This window comes from Hyla sarda, chromosome 4 (genome assembly GCF_029499605.1).
Source record: "Hyla sarda isolate aHylSar1 chromosome 4, aHylSar1.hap1, whole genome shotgun sequence".
NCBI lineage: Eukaryota > Metazoa > Chordata > Amphibia > Anura > Hylidae > Hyla > Hyla sarda.
Window position 1 is genome coordinate 409,596,505 of NC_079192.1, and position 16,655 is coordinate 409,613,159.

The 16,655-nt window shown below is 46.4% G+C and overlaps 1 protein-coding gene across 1 annotated transcript in view; it reads right to left on the bottom strand.

Moving 5' to 3' along the window:
* Positions 1–333: 333 nt before the first annotated feature.
* The window catches only part of LOC130267640 (aldo-keto reductase family 1 member C1-like), a 42,667-nt gene continuing 26,345 nt past the window's right edge, over positions 334–16,655 (bottom strand). The window contains exons 8-9 of the mRNA XM_056517694.1: positions 9,493–9,575; positions 334–592 (exon numbers count right to left, since the gene is read on the bottom strand). Of these exons, the coding sequence (XP_056373669.1) occupies positions 550–592; positions 9,493–9,575 (126 nt within the window). The 3' untranslated portion in view covers positions 334–549. The remainder of the gene's footprint in view (positions 593–9,492; positions 9,576–16,655) is intronic.

The following is a 16,655-nucleotide window of genomic DNA, read 5'->3' on the forward strand; positions in this document are numbered from 1 at the left end:
AGCTGACACAGAAAAGAGTGAATAAAAGAAAAGCAATTAAATAAAAACGCAGATTCAGACCGCTATTGGTACAACAATAGACCCCACTACAGGTTCTTAACCCTTTGGTAACCATGTGGGAGACTGAAATAATTGAAACTGATACCGAATTAATTTAAGGATTATCTAAATCACTTTCCAGGTTTCCAGGGGGGATAATGCAAACATTATAAACAGATTTCACCCATCCCCTAACTGCAATGACTTGCAAAACTTGAGGAAATGTTTGATTTTGTAATCTTTTATTGCAATTTACAGAAGAACATTATCAAATCACAGGGTTTGCTGGTAACCACCATGGGTTTTCTGTGAATTTGCTCCAAGATTTACCACAACAAAAATTCTGCTGCATCTGAAGACTTGAAATTTCCCACTGTATGCATGAATTTAACTAGGCGCTTGTTCATGCTAAATCTGATCTATATTCCCTGTGACATCACTGCGGACACTACATAGATGATTTAATCCCTGAAGGCTGAAATCCTAATCAAGAGGGACTGCCCAATGGTCCTAATACTCATCATGAAAAGGATATTTAGGGTGGTCTTTCCAGCTGAAATACATAAAAAAATATATAACAGAACATTATAAATGAATACAATAAATTATAAAGTAAACAAAAAGTATTTGCTGATAAAATAATATATATATATATATATATATATATATATATATACACAGTGGTCCCTCAAGTTACAATATTAATTGGTTCCAGGACGACCATTGTATGTTGAAGCCATTGTATGTTGAGACCTTAACTCTATGGAAACCTGGTAATTGGTTCTGAAGCCACCAAAATGTCATCCAAAAATAGGAAAAAGTGAGGATTAAAGAAAAATAAGTAGATAACTAATATAGATAAAGCAAATCCTTACATATAAAAGTAAGAAAGATCTGCTGGGAGCTGTAATCACTGTCTATGTCAGTGTTTCCCAACCAGGATGCCTCCAACTGTTGCAAAACTACAACTCCCAGCATGCTGAGAGTTGTAGTTTTGCAACAGCTGGAGGCACCCTGGTTGGGAAACAATGGTTTATGTAGAGGACAGGAGCTTCTTCAGGGTCCTATACAGTACACACAGTGTCCCAAATGGAGCCGCCCTCACCTGGTGTCCAAAGGAGCAGCTAACTGTGGCACAGGAAAAGAGTACAGAACATGTAATACCTCCCTGTACTGTAGGGGGCGCTACCAGACATCAGTCAGTGCATGTAATTCAGTAATACAGGTACAGAGCACAGAACATGTAATACCTCCCTGTACTGTAGGGGACGCTACCAGACACCAGTGAGTGCATACACTTCAGTAATACAGGTAAAGAGTACAGAACATGTAATACCTCCCTGTACTGTAAGGGGTGCTACCAGACACCAGTCAGTGCATACACTTCAGTAATACAGGTAAAGAATACAGAACATGTAATACCTCCCTGTACTGTAGGGGGCGCTACCAGACACCAGTCAGTGCATACACTTCAGTAATACAGGTAAAGAGTACAGAACATGTAATACCTCCCTGTACTGTAGGTGGCGCTACCAGACACCAGTCAGTGCATACACTTCAGTAATACAGGTAAAGAATACAGAACATGTAATACCTCCCTGTACTGTAGGGGGCGCTACCAGGCACCAGTCAGTGCATACACTTCAGTAATACAGGTAAAGAGTATAGAACATGTAATGCCTCCCTGTACTGTAGGGGGCGCTACCAGACACCAGTCAGTGCATACACTTCAGTAATACAGGTAAAGAATATAGAACATGTAATACCTCCCTGTACTGTAGGGGGCGCTACCAGACACCAGTCAGTGCATACACTTCAGTAATACAGGTAAAGAGTACAGAACATGTAATACCTCCCTGTACTGTAGGTGGCGCTACCAGACACCAGTCAGTGCATGTAATTCAGTAATACAGGTAAAGAGTACAGAACATGTAATACCTCCCTGTACTGTAGGGGGCGCTACCAGACACCAGTCAGTGCATACACTTCAGTAATACAGGTGTTACGCCGAGCGCTCCGGGTCCCCGCTCCTCCCCGGAGCGCTCGCTTCACTCTCCCCGCTGCAGCGCTCCGGTCACGTCCTCTGACCCGGGGCGCTGCGATTCCGCTGCCAGCCGGGATGCGATTCGCGATGCGGGTAGCGCCCGCTCGCGATGCGCACCCCGGCTCCCCTACCTGACTCGCTCTCCGTCTGTTCTGTCCCGGCGCGCGCGGCCCCGCTCCCTAGGGCGCGCGCGCGCCGGGTCTCTGCGATTTAAAGGGCCACTGCGCCGCTGATTGGCGCAGTGGTTCCAATTAGTGTGTTCACCTGTGCACTTCCCTATATCACCTCACTTCCCCTGCACTCCCTTGCCGGATCTTGTTGCCTTAGTGCCAGTGAAAGCGTTCCTTGTGTGTTCCTTGCCTGTGTTTCCAGACCTTCTGCCGTTGCCCCTGACTACGATCCTTGCTGCCTGCCCCGACCTTCTGCTACGTCCGACCTTGCTTCTGCCTACTCCCTTGTACCGCGCCTATCTTCAGCAGCCAGAGAGGTGAGCCGTTGCTAGTGGATACGACCTGGTCACTACCGCCGCAGCAAGACCATCCCGCTTTGCGGCGGGCTCTGGTGAAAACCAGTAGTGGCTTAGAACCGGTCCACTAGCACGGTCCACGCCAATCCCTCTCTGGCACAGAGGATCCACTACCTGCCAGCCGGCATCGTGACAGTAGATCCGGCCATGGATCCCGCTGAAGTTCCTCTGCCAGTTGTCGCTGACCTCACCACGGTGGTCGCCCAGCAGTCACAACAGATAGCGCAACAAGGCCAACAGCTGTCTCAACTGACCGTTATGCTACAACAGTTACTACCACAGCTTCAGCAGTCATCTCCTCCGCCAGCTCCTGCACCTCCTCCGCAGCGAGTGGCCGCTCCTGGGATACGCTTATCCTTGCCGGATAAATTTGATGGGGACTCTAAGTTTTGCCGTGGCTTTCTTTCCCAATGTTCCCTGCATCTGGAGATGATGTCGGACCTGTTTCCCACTGAAAGGTCTAAGGTGGCTTTCGTAGTCAGCCTTCTGTCCGGAAAAGCCCTGTCATGGGCCACACCGCTCTGGGACCGCAATGACCCCGTCACTGCCTCTGTACACTCCTTCTTCTCGGAAATCCGAAGTGTCTTTGAGGAACCTGCCCGAGCCTCTTCTGCTGAGACTGCCCTGTTGAACCTGGTCCAGGGTAATTCTTCCGTTGGCGAGTATGCCGTACAATTCCGTACTCTTGCTTCAGAATTGTCCTGGAATAATGAGGCCCTCTGCGCGACCTTCAAAAAAGGCCTATCCAGCAACATTAAAGATGTTCTGGCCGCACGAGAAATTCCTGCTAATCTACATGAACTTATTCACCTAGCCACTCGCATTGACATGCGTTTTTCCGAAAGGCGTCAGGAACTCCGCCAAGATATGGACTCTGTTCGCACGAGGCGTTTCTTCTCCTCGGCTCCTCTCTCCTCTGGTCCCCTGCAATCTGTTCCTGTGCCTCCCGCCGTGGAGGCTATGCAGGTCGACCGGTCTCGCCTGACACCTCAAGAGAGGACACGACGCCGTATGGAGAACCTCTGCCTGTACTGTGCTAGTACCGAACACTTCCTGAGAGATTGTCCTATCCGTCCTCCCCGCCTGGAAAGACATACGCTGACTCCGCACAAAGGTGAGACAGTCCTTGATGTCTACTCTGCTTCTCCACGTCTTACTGTGCCTGTGCGGATGTCTGCCTCTGCCTTCTCCTTCTCTACAGTGGCCTTCTTGGACTCTGGATCTGCAGGAAATTTTATTTTGGCCTCTCTCGTCAACAGGTTCAACATCCCGGTGACCAGTCTCGCCAGACCCCTCTACATCAATTGTGTAAATAATGAAAGATTGGACTGTACCATACGTTTCCGCACGGAGCCCCTTCTTATGAGCATCGGATCTCATCATGAGAGGATTGAACTTTTGGTCCTCCCCAATTGCACCTCGGAAATTCTCCTTGGACTTCCCTGGCTTCAACTTCATTCCCCAACCCTGGATTGGTCCACTGGGGAGATCAAGAGTTGGGGGTCCTCTTGTTCCAAGAACTGTCTAAAACCGGTTCCCAGTAACCCTTGCCGTAACTCTGTGGTTCCTCCAGTAACCGGTCTCCCTAAGGCCTATATGGACTTCGCAGATGTTTTCTGCAAAAATCAAGCTGAGACTCTACCTCCTCACAGGCCTTATGATTGCCCTATCGACCTCCTCCCGGGCACTACTCCACCCCGGGGCAGAATTTATCCTCTCTCTGCCCCAGAGACTCTTGCCATGTCCGAATACGTCCAGGAGAATCTAAAAAAGGGCTTTATCCGTAAATCCTCCTCTCCTGCCGGAGCCGGATTTTTCTTTGTGTCCAAAAAAGATGGCTCCCTACGTCCTTGCATTGACTACCGCGGTCTTAATAAAATCACGGTTAAGAACCGCTACCCCTTACCCCTCATCTCTGAACTCTTTGATCGCCTCCAAGGTGCCCACATCTTTACTAAATTGGACTTAAGAGGCGCCTATAACCTCATCCGCATCAGAGAGGGGGACGAGTGGAAAACGGCATTTAACACCAGAGATGGACACTTTGAGTATCTGGTCATGCCCTTTGGCCTGTGCAACGCCCCTGCCGTCTTCCAAGACTTTGTCAATGAAATTTTTCGTGATCTGTTATACTCCTGTGTTGTTGTATATCTGGACGATATCCTAATTTTTTCTGCCAATCTAGAAGAACACCGCCAGCATGTCCGTATGGTTCTTCAGAGACTTCGTGACAACCAACTCTATGCCAAAATTGAGAAATGTCTGTTTGAATGCCAATCTCTTCCTTTTCTAGGATATTTGGTCTCTGGCCAGGGACTACAGATGGATCCAGACAAACTCTCTGCCGTCTTAGATTGGCCACGCCCCTCCGGACTCCCTGCTATCCAACGCTTTTTGGGGTTCGCCAATTATTACAGGCAATTTATTCCACATTTTTCTACCATTGTGGCTCCTATCGTGGCTTTAACCAAAAAAAATGCTGATCCCAAGTCCTGGCCTCCTCAAGCAGAAGACGCCTTTAAACGACTCAAGTCTGCCTTTTCTTCGGCTCCCGTCCTCTCCAGACCTGATCCTTCCAAACCCTTCCTATTGGAGGTTGATGCCTCCTCAGTGGGAGCTGGAGCTGTTCTTCTACAAAAAAATTCTTCCGGGCATGCTGTCACTTGTGGTTTTTTCTCTAGGACCTTCTCTCCAGCGGAGAGGAACTACTCCATCGGGGATCGAGAGCTTCTAGCCATTAAATTAGCACTTGAGGAATGGAGGCATCTGCTGGAGGGATCAAGTTCTCCTGTTATTATCTACACCGACCACAAGAACCTCTCCTACCTCCAGTCTGCCCAACGGCTGAATCCTCGCCAGGCCCGGTGGTCTCTGTTTTTTGCCCGATTTAATTTTGAGATTCACTTTCGTCCTGCCGATAAGAACATTAGGGCCGATGCTCTCTCTCGTTCCTCGGATGCCTCAGAAGTTGAACTCTCTCCGCAACACATCATTCCACCTGACTGCCTGATCTCCACTTCTCCTGCCTCCATCAGGCAGACTCCTCCAGGAAAGACCTTTGTTTCTCCTCGCCAACGCCTCGGAATCCTCAAATGGGGTCACTCCTCCCATCTCGCAGGTCATGCGGGTATCAAGAAATCTGTGCAACTCATCTCCCGCTTCTATTGGTGGCCGACTCTGGAGACGGATGTTGTGGACTTTGTGCGAGCCTGCACTATCTGTGCCCGGGATAAGACTCCTCGCCAGAAGCCCGCTGGTTTTCTTCATCCCCTGCCTGTCCCCGAACAGCCTTGGTCTCTGATTGGTATGGATTTTATTACTGATTTACCCCCTTCCCGTGGCAACACTGTTATTTGGGTGGTCGTTGATCGATTCTCCAAAATGGCACATTTCATCCCTCTTCCTGGTCTTCCTTCTGCGCCTCAGTTGGCTAAACAATTTTTTGTACACATTTTTCGTCTTCACGGGTTGCCTACGCAGATTGTCTCGGATAGAGGCGTCCAATTCGTGTCTAAATTCTGGAGGGCTCTCTGTAAACAACTCAAGATTAAATTAAATTTTTCTTCTGCATATCATCCCCAGTCCAATGGACAAGTAGAAAGAATTAACCAGATCCTGGGTGATTATTTGCGACATTTTGTTTCCTCCCGCCAGGATGACTGGGCAGATCTCCTCCCATGGGCCGAATTCTCGTATAACTTCAGGGTCTCTGAGTCTTCCTCCAAATCCCCATTTTTCGTGGTGTACGGCCGTCACCCTCTTCCCCCCCTCCCTACTCCCTTGCCCTCTGGTCTGCCCGCTGTGGATGAAATTTCTCGTGACCTTTCCATCATATGGAGAGAGACCCAAAATTCTCTCTTACAGGCTTCATCACGCATGAAGAAGTTCGCGGATAAGAAAAGAAGAGCTCCTCCCGTTTTTTCCCCTGGAGACAAGGTATGGCTCTCCGCCAAATATGTCCGCTTCCGTGTCCCTAGCTACAAGTTGGGACCACGCTATCTTGGTCCTTTCAAAATTTTGTGTCAAATTAATCCTGTCTCTTATAAACTTCTTCTTCCTCCTTCTCTTCGTATCCCTAATGCCTTTCACGTCTCTCTTCTCAAACCACTCATCCTCAACCGTTTTTCTCCCAAATCTGTTCCTCCCACTCCTGTTTCCGGCTCCTCGGACATCTTCTCGGTCAAAGAAATCTTAGCTGCCAAAAAGGTCAGAGGGAAAAATTTTTTTTTAGTGGACTGGGAGGGTTGTGGTCCTGAAGAGAGATCCTGGGAACCTGAGGACAACATCCTAGACAAAAGTCTGCTCCTCAGGTTCTCAGGCTCTAAGAAGAGGGGGAGACCCAAGGGGGGGGGTACTGTTACGCCGAGCTCTCCGGGTCCCCGCTCCTCCCCGGAGCGCTCGCTTCACTCTCCCCGCTGCAGCGCTCCGGTCACGTCCTCTGACCCGGGGCGCTGCGATTCCGCTGCCAGCCGGGATGCGATTCGCGATGCGGGTAGCGCCCGCTCGCGATGCGCACCCCGGCTCCCCTACCTGACTCGCTCTCCGTCTGTTCTGTCCCGGCGCGCGCGGCCCCGCTCCCTAGGGCGCGCGCGCGCCGGGTCTCTGCGATTTAAAGGGCCACTGCGCCGCTGATTGGCGCAGTGGTTCCAATTAGTGTGTTCACCTGTGCACTTCCCTATATCACCTCACTTCCCCTGCACTCCCTTGCCGGATCTTGTTGCCTTAGTGCCAGTGAAAGCGTTCCTTGTGTGTTCCTTGCCTGTGTTTCCAGACCTTCTGCCGTTGCCCCTGACTACGATCCTTGCTGCCTGCCCCGACCTTCTGCTACGTCCGACCTTGCTTCTGCCTACTCCCTTGTACCGCGCCTATCTTCAGCAGCCAGAGAGGTGAGCCGTTGCTAGTGGATACGACCTGGTCACTACCGCCGCAGCAAGACCATCCCGCTTTGCGGCGGGCTCTGGTGAAAACCAGTAGTGGCTTAGAACCGGTCCACTAGCACGGTCCACGCCAATCCCTCTCTGGCACAGAGGATCCACTACCTGCCAGCCGGCATCGTGACAACAGGTAAAGAGTACAGAACATGTAATACCTCCCTGTACTGTAAGGGGCGCTACCAGACACCAGTCAGTGCATGCACTTCAGTAATACAGGTAAAGAGTACAGAACTTGTAATACCTCTCTGTACTGTAGGAGGTGCTACCAGACACCAGTCAGTGCATACACTTCAGTAATACAGGTAAAGAGTACAGAACATGTAATACCTCCCTGTACTGTAGGAGGTGCTACCAGACACCAGTCAGTGCATACACTTCAGTAATACAGGTAAAGAGTACAGAACATGTAATACCTCCCTGTACTGTAAGGGGCGCTACCAGACACCAGTCAGTGCATGCACTTCAGTAATACAGGTAAAGAATACAGAACATGTAATACCTCCCTGTACTGTAGGGGGCGCTACCAGGCACCAGTCAGTGCATACACTTCAGTAATACAGGTAAAGAGTATAGAACATGTAATGCCTCCCTGTACTGTAGGGGGCGCTACCAGACACCAGTCAGTGCATACACTTCAGTAATACAGGTAAAGAATATAGAACATGTAATACCTCCCTGTACTGTAGGGGGCGCTACCAGACACCAGTCAGTGCATACACTTCAGTAATACAGGTAAAGAGTACAGAACATGTAATACCTCCCTGTACTGTAGGTGGCGCTACCAGACACCAGTCAGTGCATGTAATTCAGTAATACAGGTAAAGAGTACAGAACATGTAATACCTCCCTGTACTGTAGGGGGCGCTACCAGACACCAGTCAGTGCATACACTTCAGTAATACAGGTAAAGAGTACAGAACATGTAATACCTCCCTGTACTGTAAGGGGCGCTACCAGACACCAGTCAGTGCATGCACTTCAGTAATACAGGTAAAGAGTACAGAACTTGTAATACCTCCCTGTACTGTAGGAGGTGCTACCAGACACCAGTCAGTGCATACACTTCAGTAATACAGGTAAAGAGTACAGAACATGTAATACCTCCCTGTACTGTAGGAGGTGCTACCAGACACCAGTCAGTGCATACACTTCAGTAATACAGGTAAAGAGTACAGAACATGTAATACCTCCCTGTACTGTAAGGGGCGCTACCAGACACCAGTCAGTGCATGCACTTCAGTAATACAGGTAAAGAGTACAGAACTTGTAATACCTCCCTGTACTGTAGGAGGTGCTACCAGACACCAGTCAGTGCATACACTTCAGTAATACAGGTAAAGAGTACAGAACATGTAATACCTCCCTGTACTGTAGGGGGCGCTACCAGGCACCAGTCAGTGCATGCACTTCAGTAATACAGGTAAAGAGTACAGAACATGTAATACCTCCCTGTACTGTAGGAGGTGCTACCAGACACCAGTCAGTGCATACACTTCAGTAATACAGGTAAAGAGTACAGAACATGTAATACCTCCCTGTACTGTAGGGGGCGCTACCAGACACCAGTCAGTGCATACACTACAGTAATACAGGTAAAGAGTACAGAACATGTAATACCTCCCTGTACTGTAGTGGGCACTACCAGACACCAGTCAGTGCATGTAATTCAGTAATAGAGGTGATTTACCAGTAAAATGCCCATTCTGATTGGTCAGTTCCTCCAGTTGTGACAGGTATCACAGATCTGGACTGTCTGTAACATTGTATGTTGAGTCTGGTTTCAAGTTACGATGGTCCAGAAAAGACCATTGTATGATGAAACTATTGTATGTTGAGGCCATTGTAAGTTGAGGGATCACTGTATATATATATATTTTTTTTTAAATTCATTTATTTAAAATTTGTATTTATTTATAAATAAGTAGTGAAAGTTGTAAAAAATCACTTACACCTCGATGTCCAGATAGCGCAAGTTCCTATTGACGCCATCAAGAGATTTCATATCTTCATCACTTAATTCAAAGTCAAAAATCTGCCAGAAGTGGGAAAAAATGATGAGAGACATTTTTTTTGCAGATGGGAAATTTTCTATAATAGTGTCCTTACCTTAAAGGGTTACATCTCATCAAATAAACTTTTGATATATTTTAGATGAATGAATGTTGAATAACTTTCCAATATTATGTTAATGAAAAATATGCTTCATTCTATTGTATTTTTTCCGATCAGTCCTGTCAGTAAGCATTTCTGACTCGTGCTGGAGTCCTAAACACTCAGAGCTGCCAGCCTGCTTTGTTCACAGCCAAACAGGCTGTGAACAAAGCAGGCTGGCAGCTCTGAGTGTTCTCCTTTGTGAACAAAGCAGACTGGCAGCTCGTAGTGTTTAGGACTCCAGCATGAGTCTGAAATGCTTGCTGCCAGGACTGGTAGGGAGACCCCTAGTGGTCATTTCTTCAAAGTGGAAAATTAAATAGAAAGAAGCATATTTTTTAATAACATGCAATTGTGTAGTTATTCTGCATACATTAATCTATAATATATCAAAAGTTTTTTTGATGAGAGGTACCCTTTAATGTAATAAATGGAAAACTCACAGAAAAAAAAAAAAAAAGGAAACACTAAAATGTATTTAAATAATGGACAATATACAGTAGCTTCCAAAATCAAATCCAGGGACATGGCTATATAGGGTGTAGAGCAGAGGTCCCAAACTGTGGCCCTCCAGATGCTGCAAAACTTCAACTCCCAGCATGCCCGGACAGCCTTTGGTGGGGACCTTTAGGGAGTCAGACCGGGCCCAGATTGTCCTATTAGATCAGTGGTCTTAAACTGTGGCCCTCCAGGTGTTGCAAAACTTTAAAGGGGTTATCCAGGAAAAAAACTTTTTTATATATATATATATATATATATATATATATATATATCAACTGGTTCCAGAAAGTTAAACAGATTTGCAAATTACTTCTATTAAAAAATCTTAATCCTTTCAGTACTTATGAGCTTCTGAAGTTAAGGTTGTTCCTTTCTGTCTAAATCCTCTCTGATGACACGTCGTGTCTCGGGAAACGCCCAGTTTAGAAGCAAATCCCCATAGCAAACCTCTTCTAAACTGGACGGTTCCCGAGACAGGTGTCATCAGAGATTACTTAGACAGTAAAGAACAACCTAAACTTCAGAAGCTCATAAGTACTGAAAGGATTAAGATTTTTTAATAGAAGTAATTTACAAATCTGTTTAACTTTCTGGAGCCAGTTGATATATATATATATATATATATATATATATATATATATAAAAAGTTTTTTCCTGGAATACCCCTTTAACTCCGAGAACAGGAAGTGCCTGTTCATCCAATCACTGACTGAGGCGGGAAACAGCTGTGGCCGTTGATTGACTGAATTCGAAAGTTTTTGCAGGGACGACACGTCGCCAAGAATCATAAAGTAGCCGTGACGAGTGGGGTCCTAGAGCGTTGGCGCAGCGACTGCAGGGGATTGGGATAGGTGAGTATTACTTTATCATTTTTACAGAACTCACCAGACATTTTTTTTTTATCACTTTTTTAATTAATTTTAGTTATTTATTTATTTTTTGCTCGGGTATATGATGGGATAAAAAAAATGCAATTCTTGATTTGTTTCCATTTTAGTAAAAAAAAAAATTGTTTCTGTCCTTTACCATTTGAAATCAGTAACATTATGTTTTAATAGCTGAAAAAATTTAAAACAAGTAGTTTAAAAAAAGAAAAAATCATTTTTTTTTTATTGCGGGGTAGCCGATTAGACAGCCGGTAGGCACCGCTCTTGCGATGGCGGCTTGTAATATGTTAATCGTTAACAGTAAGAGCAGTAACAGTAACGTGTAGTGAAGAAAACTGTTCCCTGTAGAGAAATGTTCCCAAACAGCTAATGATAAATGCTGAGTCAGCAAAGTACCTGTGATTGGCTGAGACGCGCACACCCGCCCCATACTATTGGTTGGTGGGGGGGGGGGGGGGGGGGTGCAGTCTCGCTCTGCTCACTATTTTGCAGCGTTGCTCTGCCTGGACACAGTTCTCTGCAAACCCTACACTCTCATGTACTCAGCTTTTCCCGATCTCAGTGCTCGCTCTGGCAGCTGTCAGACCGGACAGATCAGGGGAACAATTCTCTACAGCCTCCGTCTCTGCTTCCCCTTCAGACAGACAGCAGCAGTATATGTCCTTTATCATGTCCCCGATCTCTATGCTCGCTCTGGATATGTCCTTTATCATGTCCCCGATCTCTATACTCGCTCTGGATATGTCCTTTATCACGTCCCCGATCTCTATACTCGCTCTGGATATGTCCTTTATCACGTCCCCGATCTCTATACTCGCTCTGGATATGTCCTTTATCATGTCCCCGATCTCTATACTCGCTCTGGATATGTCCTTTATCATGTCCCCGATCTCTATACTCGCTCTGGATATGTCCTTTATCATGTCCCCGATCTATATACTGGCTCTGGATATGTCCTTTATCATGTCCCCGATCTGTATACTCGCTCTGGATATGTCCTTTATCATGTCCCTGATCTCTATACTCGCTCTGGATATGTCCTTTATCATGTCCCCGATCTCTATACTCGCTCTGGATATGTCCTTTATCATATCCCCGATCTCTATACTCGCTCTGGATATGTCCTTTCTCATGTCCCCGATCTCTATACTCGCTCTGGATATGTCCTTTATCATGTCCCCGATCTCTATACTCCCTCTGGATATGTCCTTTATCATGTCCCCGATCTCTATAGTCGCTCTGGATATGTCCTTTATCATGTCCCCGATCTATATACTGGCTCTGGATATGTCCTTTATCATGTTCCCGATCTCTATACTCGCTCTGGATATGTCCTTTATCATGTCCCCGATCTCTATACTCGCTCTGGATATGTCCTTTATCATGTCCCCGATCTCTATACTCGCTCTGGATATGTCCTTTATCATGTCCCTGATCTATATACTCGCTCTGGATATGTCCTTTATCATGTCCCCGATCTCTATACTCGCTCTGGATATGTCCTTTATCATGTCCCCGATCTCTATACTCGCTCTGGATATGTCCTTTATCATGTCCCCGATCTCTATACTCGCTCTGGATATGTCCTTTATCATGTCCCCGATCTCTATACTCGCTCTGGATATGTCCTTTATCATGTCCCTGATCTATATACTCGCTCTGGATATGTCCTTTATCATGTCCCCGATCTCTATACTCGCTCTGGATATGTCCTTTATCATGTCCCTGATCTATATACTCGCTCTGGATATGTCCTTTATCATGTCCCCGATCTCTATACTCGCTCTGGATATGTCCTTTATCATGTCCCTGATCTCTATACTCGCTCTGGATATGTCCTTTATCATGTCCCCGATCTCTATACTCGCTCTGGATATGTCCTTTATCATGTCCCCGATCTCTATACTCGCTCTGGATATGTCCTTTATCATGTCCCCGATCTCTATACTCGCTCTGGATATGTCCTTTATCATGTCCCCGATCTCTATACTCGCTCTGGATATGTCCTTTATCATGTCCCCGATCTCTATACTCGCTCTGGATATGTCCTTTATCATGTCCCCGATCTCTATACTCGCTCTGGATATGTCCTTTATCATGTCCCCGATCTCTATACTGGCTCTGGATATGTCCTTTATCATGTCCCCGATCTCTATACTCGCTCTGGATATGTCCTTTATCATGTCCCCGATCTCTATACTCGCCCTGGATATGTCCTTTATCATGTCCCCGATCTCTATACTCCCTCTGGATATGTCCTTTATCATGTCCCCGATCTCTATACTCGCTCTGGATATGTCCTTTATCATGTCCCCGATCTCTATACTGGCTCTGGATATGTCCTTTATCATGTCCCCGATCTCTATAGTCGCTCTGGATATGTCCTTTATCATGTCCCCGATCTCTATACTCCCTCTGGATATGTCCTTTATCATCTCCCCGATCTCTATACTCGCTCTGGATATGTCCTTTATCATGTCCCCGATCTCTATACTCGCTCTGGATATGTCCTTTATCATGTCCCCGATCTCTATACTTGCTCTGGATATGTCCTTTATCATGTCCCCGATCTATATACTCGCTCTGGATATGTCTTTTATCATGTCCCCGATCTCTATACTCGATCTGGATATGTCCTTTATCATGTCCCCGATCTCTATACTCGCTCTGGATATGTCCTTTCTCATGTCCCCGATCTCTATACTCGCTCTGGATATGTCCTTTCTCATGTCCCTGATCTCTATACTCGCTCTGGATATGTCCTTTATCATGTCCCCGATCTCCATACTCGCTCTGGATATGTCCTTTATCATGTCCCCGATCTCTATACTCGCTCTGGATATGTCCTTTATCATGTCCCCGATCTCTATAGTCGCTCTGGATATGTCCTTTATCATGTCCCCGATCTCTATACTCGCTCTGGATATGTCCTTTCTCATGTCCCCGATCTCTATACTCGCTCTGGATATGTCCTTTATCATGTCCCCGATCTCTATACTCGCTCTGGATATGTCCTTTATCATGTCCCCGATCTCTATACTCGCTCTGGATATGTCCTTTATCATGTCCCCGATCTCTATACTCGCTCTGGATATGTCCTTTATCATGTCCCTGATCTCTATACTCCCTCTGGATATGTCCTTTATCATGTCCCCGATCTCTATACTCCCTCTGGATATGTCCTTTATCATGTCCCCGATCTCTATACTCGCTCTGGATATGTCCTTTATCATGTCCCCGATCTCTATACTCACTCTGGATATGTCCTTTATCATGTCCCCGATCTCTATACTCGCTCTGGATATGTCCTTTATCATGTCCCCGATCTCTATACTCGCTCTGGATATGTCCTTTATCATGTCCCCGATCTCTATACTCGCTCTGGATATGTCCTTTATCATGTCCCCGATCTCTATACTCCCTCTGGATATGTCCTTTATCATGTCCCCGATCTCTATACTCGCTCTGGATATGTCCTTTATCATGTCCCCGATCTCTATACTCGCTCTGGATATGTCCTTTATCATGTCCCCGATCTCTATACTCGCTCTGGATATGTCCTTTATCATCTCCCCGATCTGTATACTCGCTCTGGATATGTCCTTTATCATGTCCCCGATCTCTATACTCGCTCTGGATATGTCCTTTATCATGTCCCCGATCTCTATAGTCGCTCTGGATATGTCCTTTATCATGTCCCCGATCTCTATAGTCGCTCTGGATATGTCCTTTATCATGTCCCCGATCTCTATACTCGCTCTGGATATGTCCTTTATCATGTCCCCGATCTCTATACTCGCTCTGGATATGTCCTTTATCATGTCCCCGATCTCTATACTCGCTCTGGATATGTCCTTTATCATGTCCCCGATCTCTATACTCGCTCTGGATATGTCCTTTATCATGTCCCCGATCTCTATACTCGCTCTGGATATGTCCTTTATCATGTCCCCGATCTCTATACTCGCTCTGGATATGTCCTTTATCATGTCCCCGATCTCTATACTCGCTCTGGATATGTCCTTTATCATGTCCCTGATCTCTATACTCGCTCTGGATATGTCCTTTATCATGTCCCTGATCTATATACTCGCTCTGGATGTGTCCTTTATCATGTCCCCGATCTCTATACTCGCTCTGGATATGTCCTTTCTCATGTCCCCGATCTCTATACTCGCTCTGGATATGTCCTTTATCATGTCCCCGATCTCTATACTCGCTCTGGATATGTCCTTTATCAAGTCCCCGATCTCTATACTCGCTCTGGATATGTCCTTTATCATGTCCCTGATCTCTATACTGGCTCTGGATATGTCCTTTATCATGTCCCCGATCTCTATACTCGCTCTGGATATGTCCTTTCTCATGTCCCCGATCTCTATACTCGCTCTGGATATGTCCTTTATCATGTCCCCGATCTCTATACTCGCTCTGGATATGTCCTTTATCATGTCCCCAATCTCTATACTCGCTCTGGATATGTCCTTTATCATGTCCCCGATCTCTATACTCGCTCTGGATATGTCCTTTATCATGTCCCCGATCTCCATACTCGCTCTGGATATGTCCTTTATCATGTCCCCGATCTCTATACTCGCTCTGGATATGTCCTTTATCATGTCCCCGATCTCTATAGTCGCTCTGGATATGTCCTTTATCATGTCCCCGATTTCTATACTCGCTCTGGATATGTCCTTTATCATGTCCCCGATCTCTATACTCGCTCTGGATATGTCCTTTATCATGTCCCCGATCTCTATACTCGCTCTGGATATGTCCTTTCTCATGTCCCCGATCTCTATACTCGCTCTGGATATGTCCTTTATCATGTCCCCGATCTCTATACTCGCTCTGGATATGTCCTTTATCATGTCCCCGATCTCTATACTCGCTCTGGATATGTCCTTTCTCATGTCCCCGATCTCTATACTCGCTCTAGATATGTCCTTTCTCATGTCCCCGATCTCTATACTCGCTCTGGCTGCTGTCAGGGGAACATTTCTTTTCGGCGTCTTTTAGCATCTCTGCGATGTGTGGCTATACCCTTGGGGCAGTGGTCTCTAAATTGTTGACACAGCTGTCTGGGCATGCTGGGAGTTGTAGTTTTGCAAGATGTGGATGGCCACTGTTTAGGGAGCTAGGCTCAGTGATCTGCAAACTGTGGCTCTACAGATTTTGCAAAACTACAACTCCCAGCATGCCCAGACTTCAAACGGCTGTCTGGACATGCTGGGAGTTGTAGTTTTGCAACAGCTGGAAGTCAACAATTAGAGATGAGCGAATCAAATCTGACGATTCCGAATTCATTTCGAATTTCTGGAAAAATTTGATTCGTAACGAATGCGAATATCGCGCTAATCGCTTCATTAAACTCCATTTAGTGCGGTCCAGGCTCCACGGGCCAGGCATCTAAAATGGCGGATCCACATGTGAGGGAAAGGGTTGGCGGGATGACCCTGAATCACATGCAGCATGCAGCCTATTAGCAGCCAGCCACCCCTGTGATGTCACAGCCCTATATAATCGGCAGCCATCTTGCGTGTGTTGCACAAAAAAGCATTTTTACAGCAGCG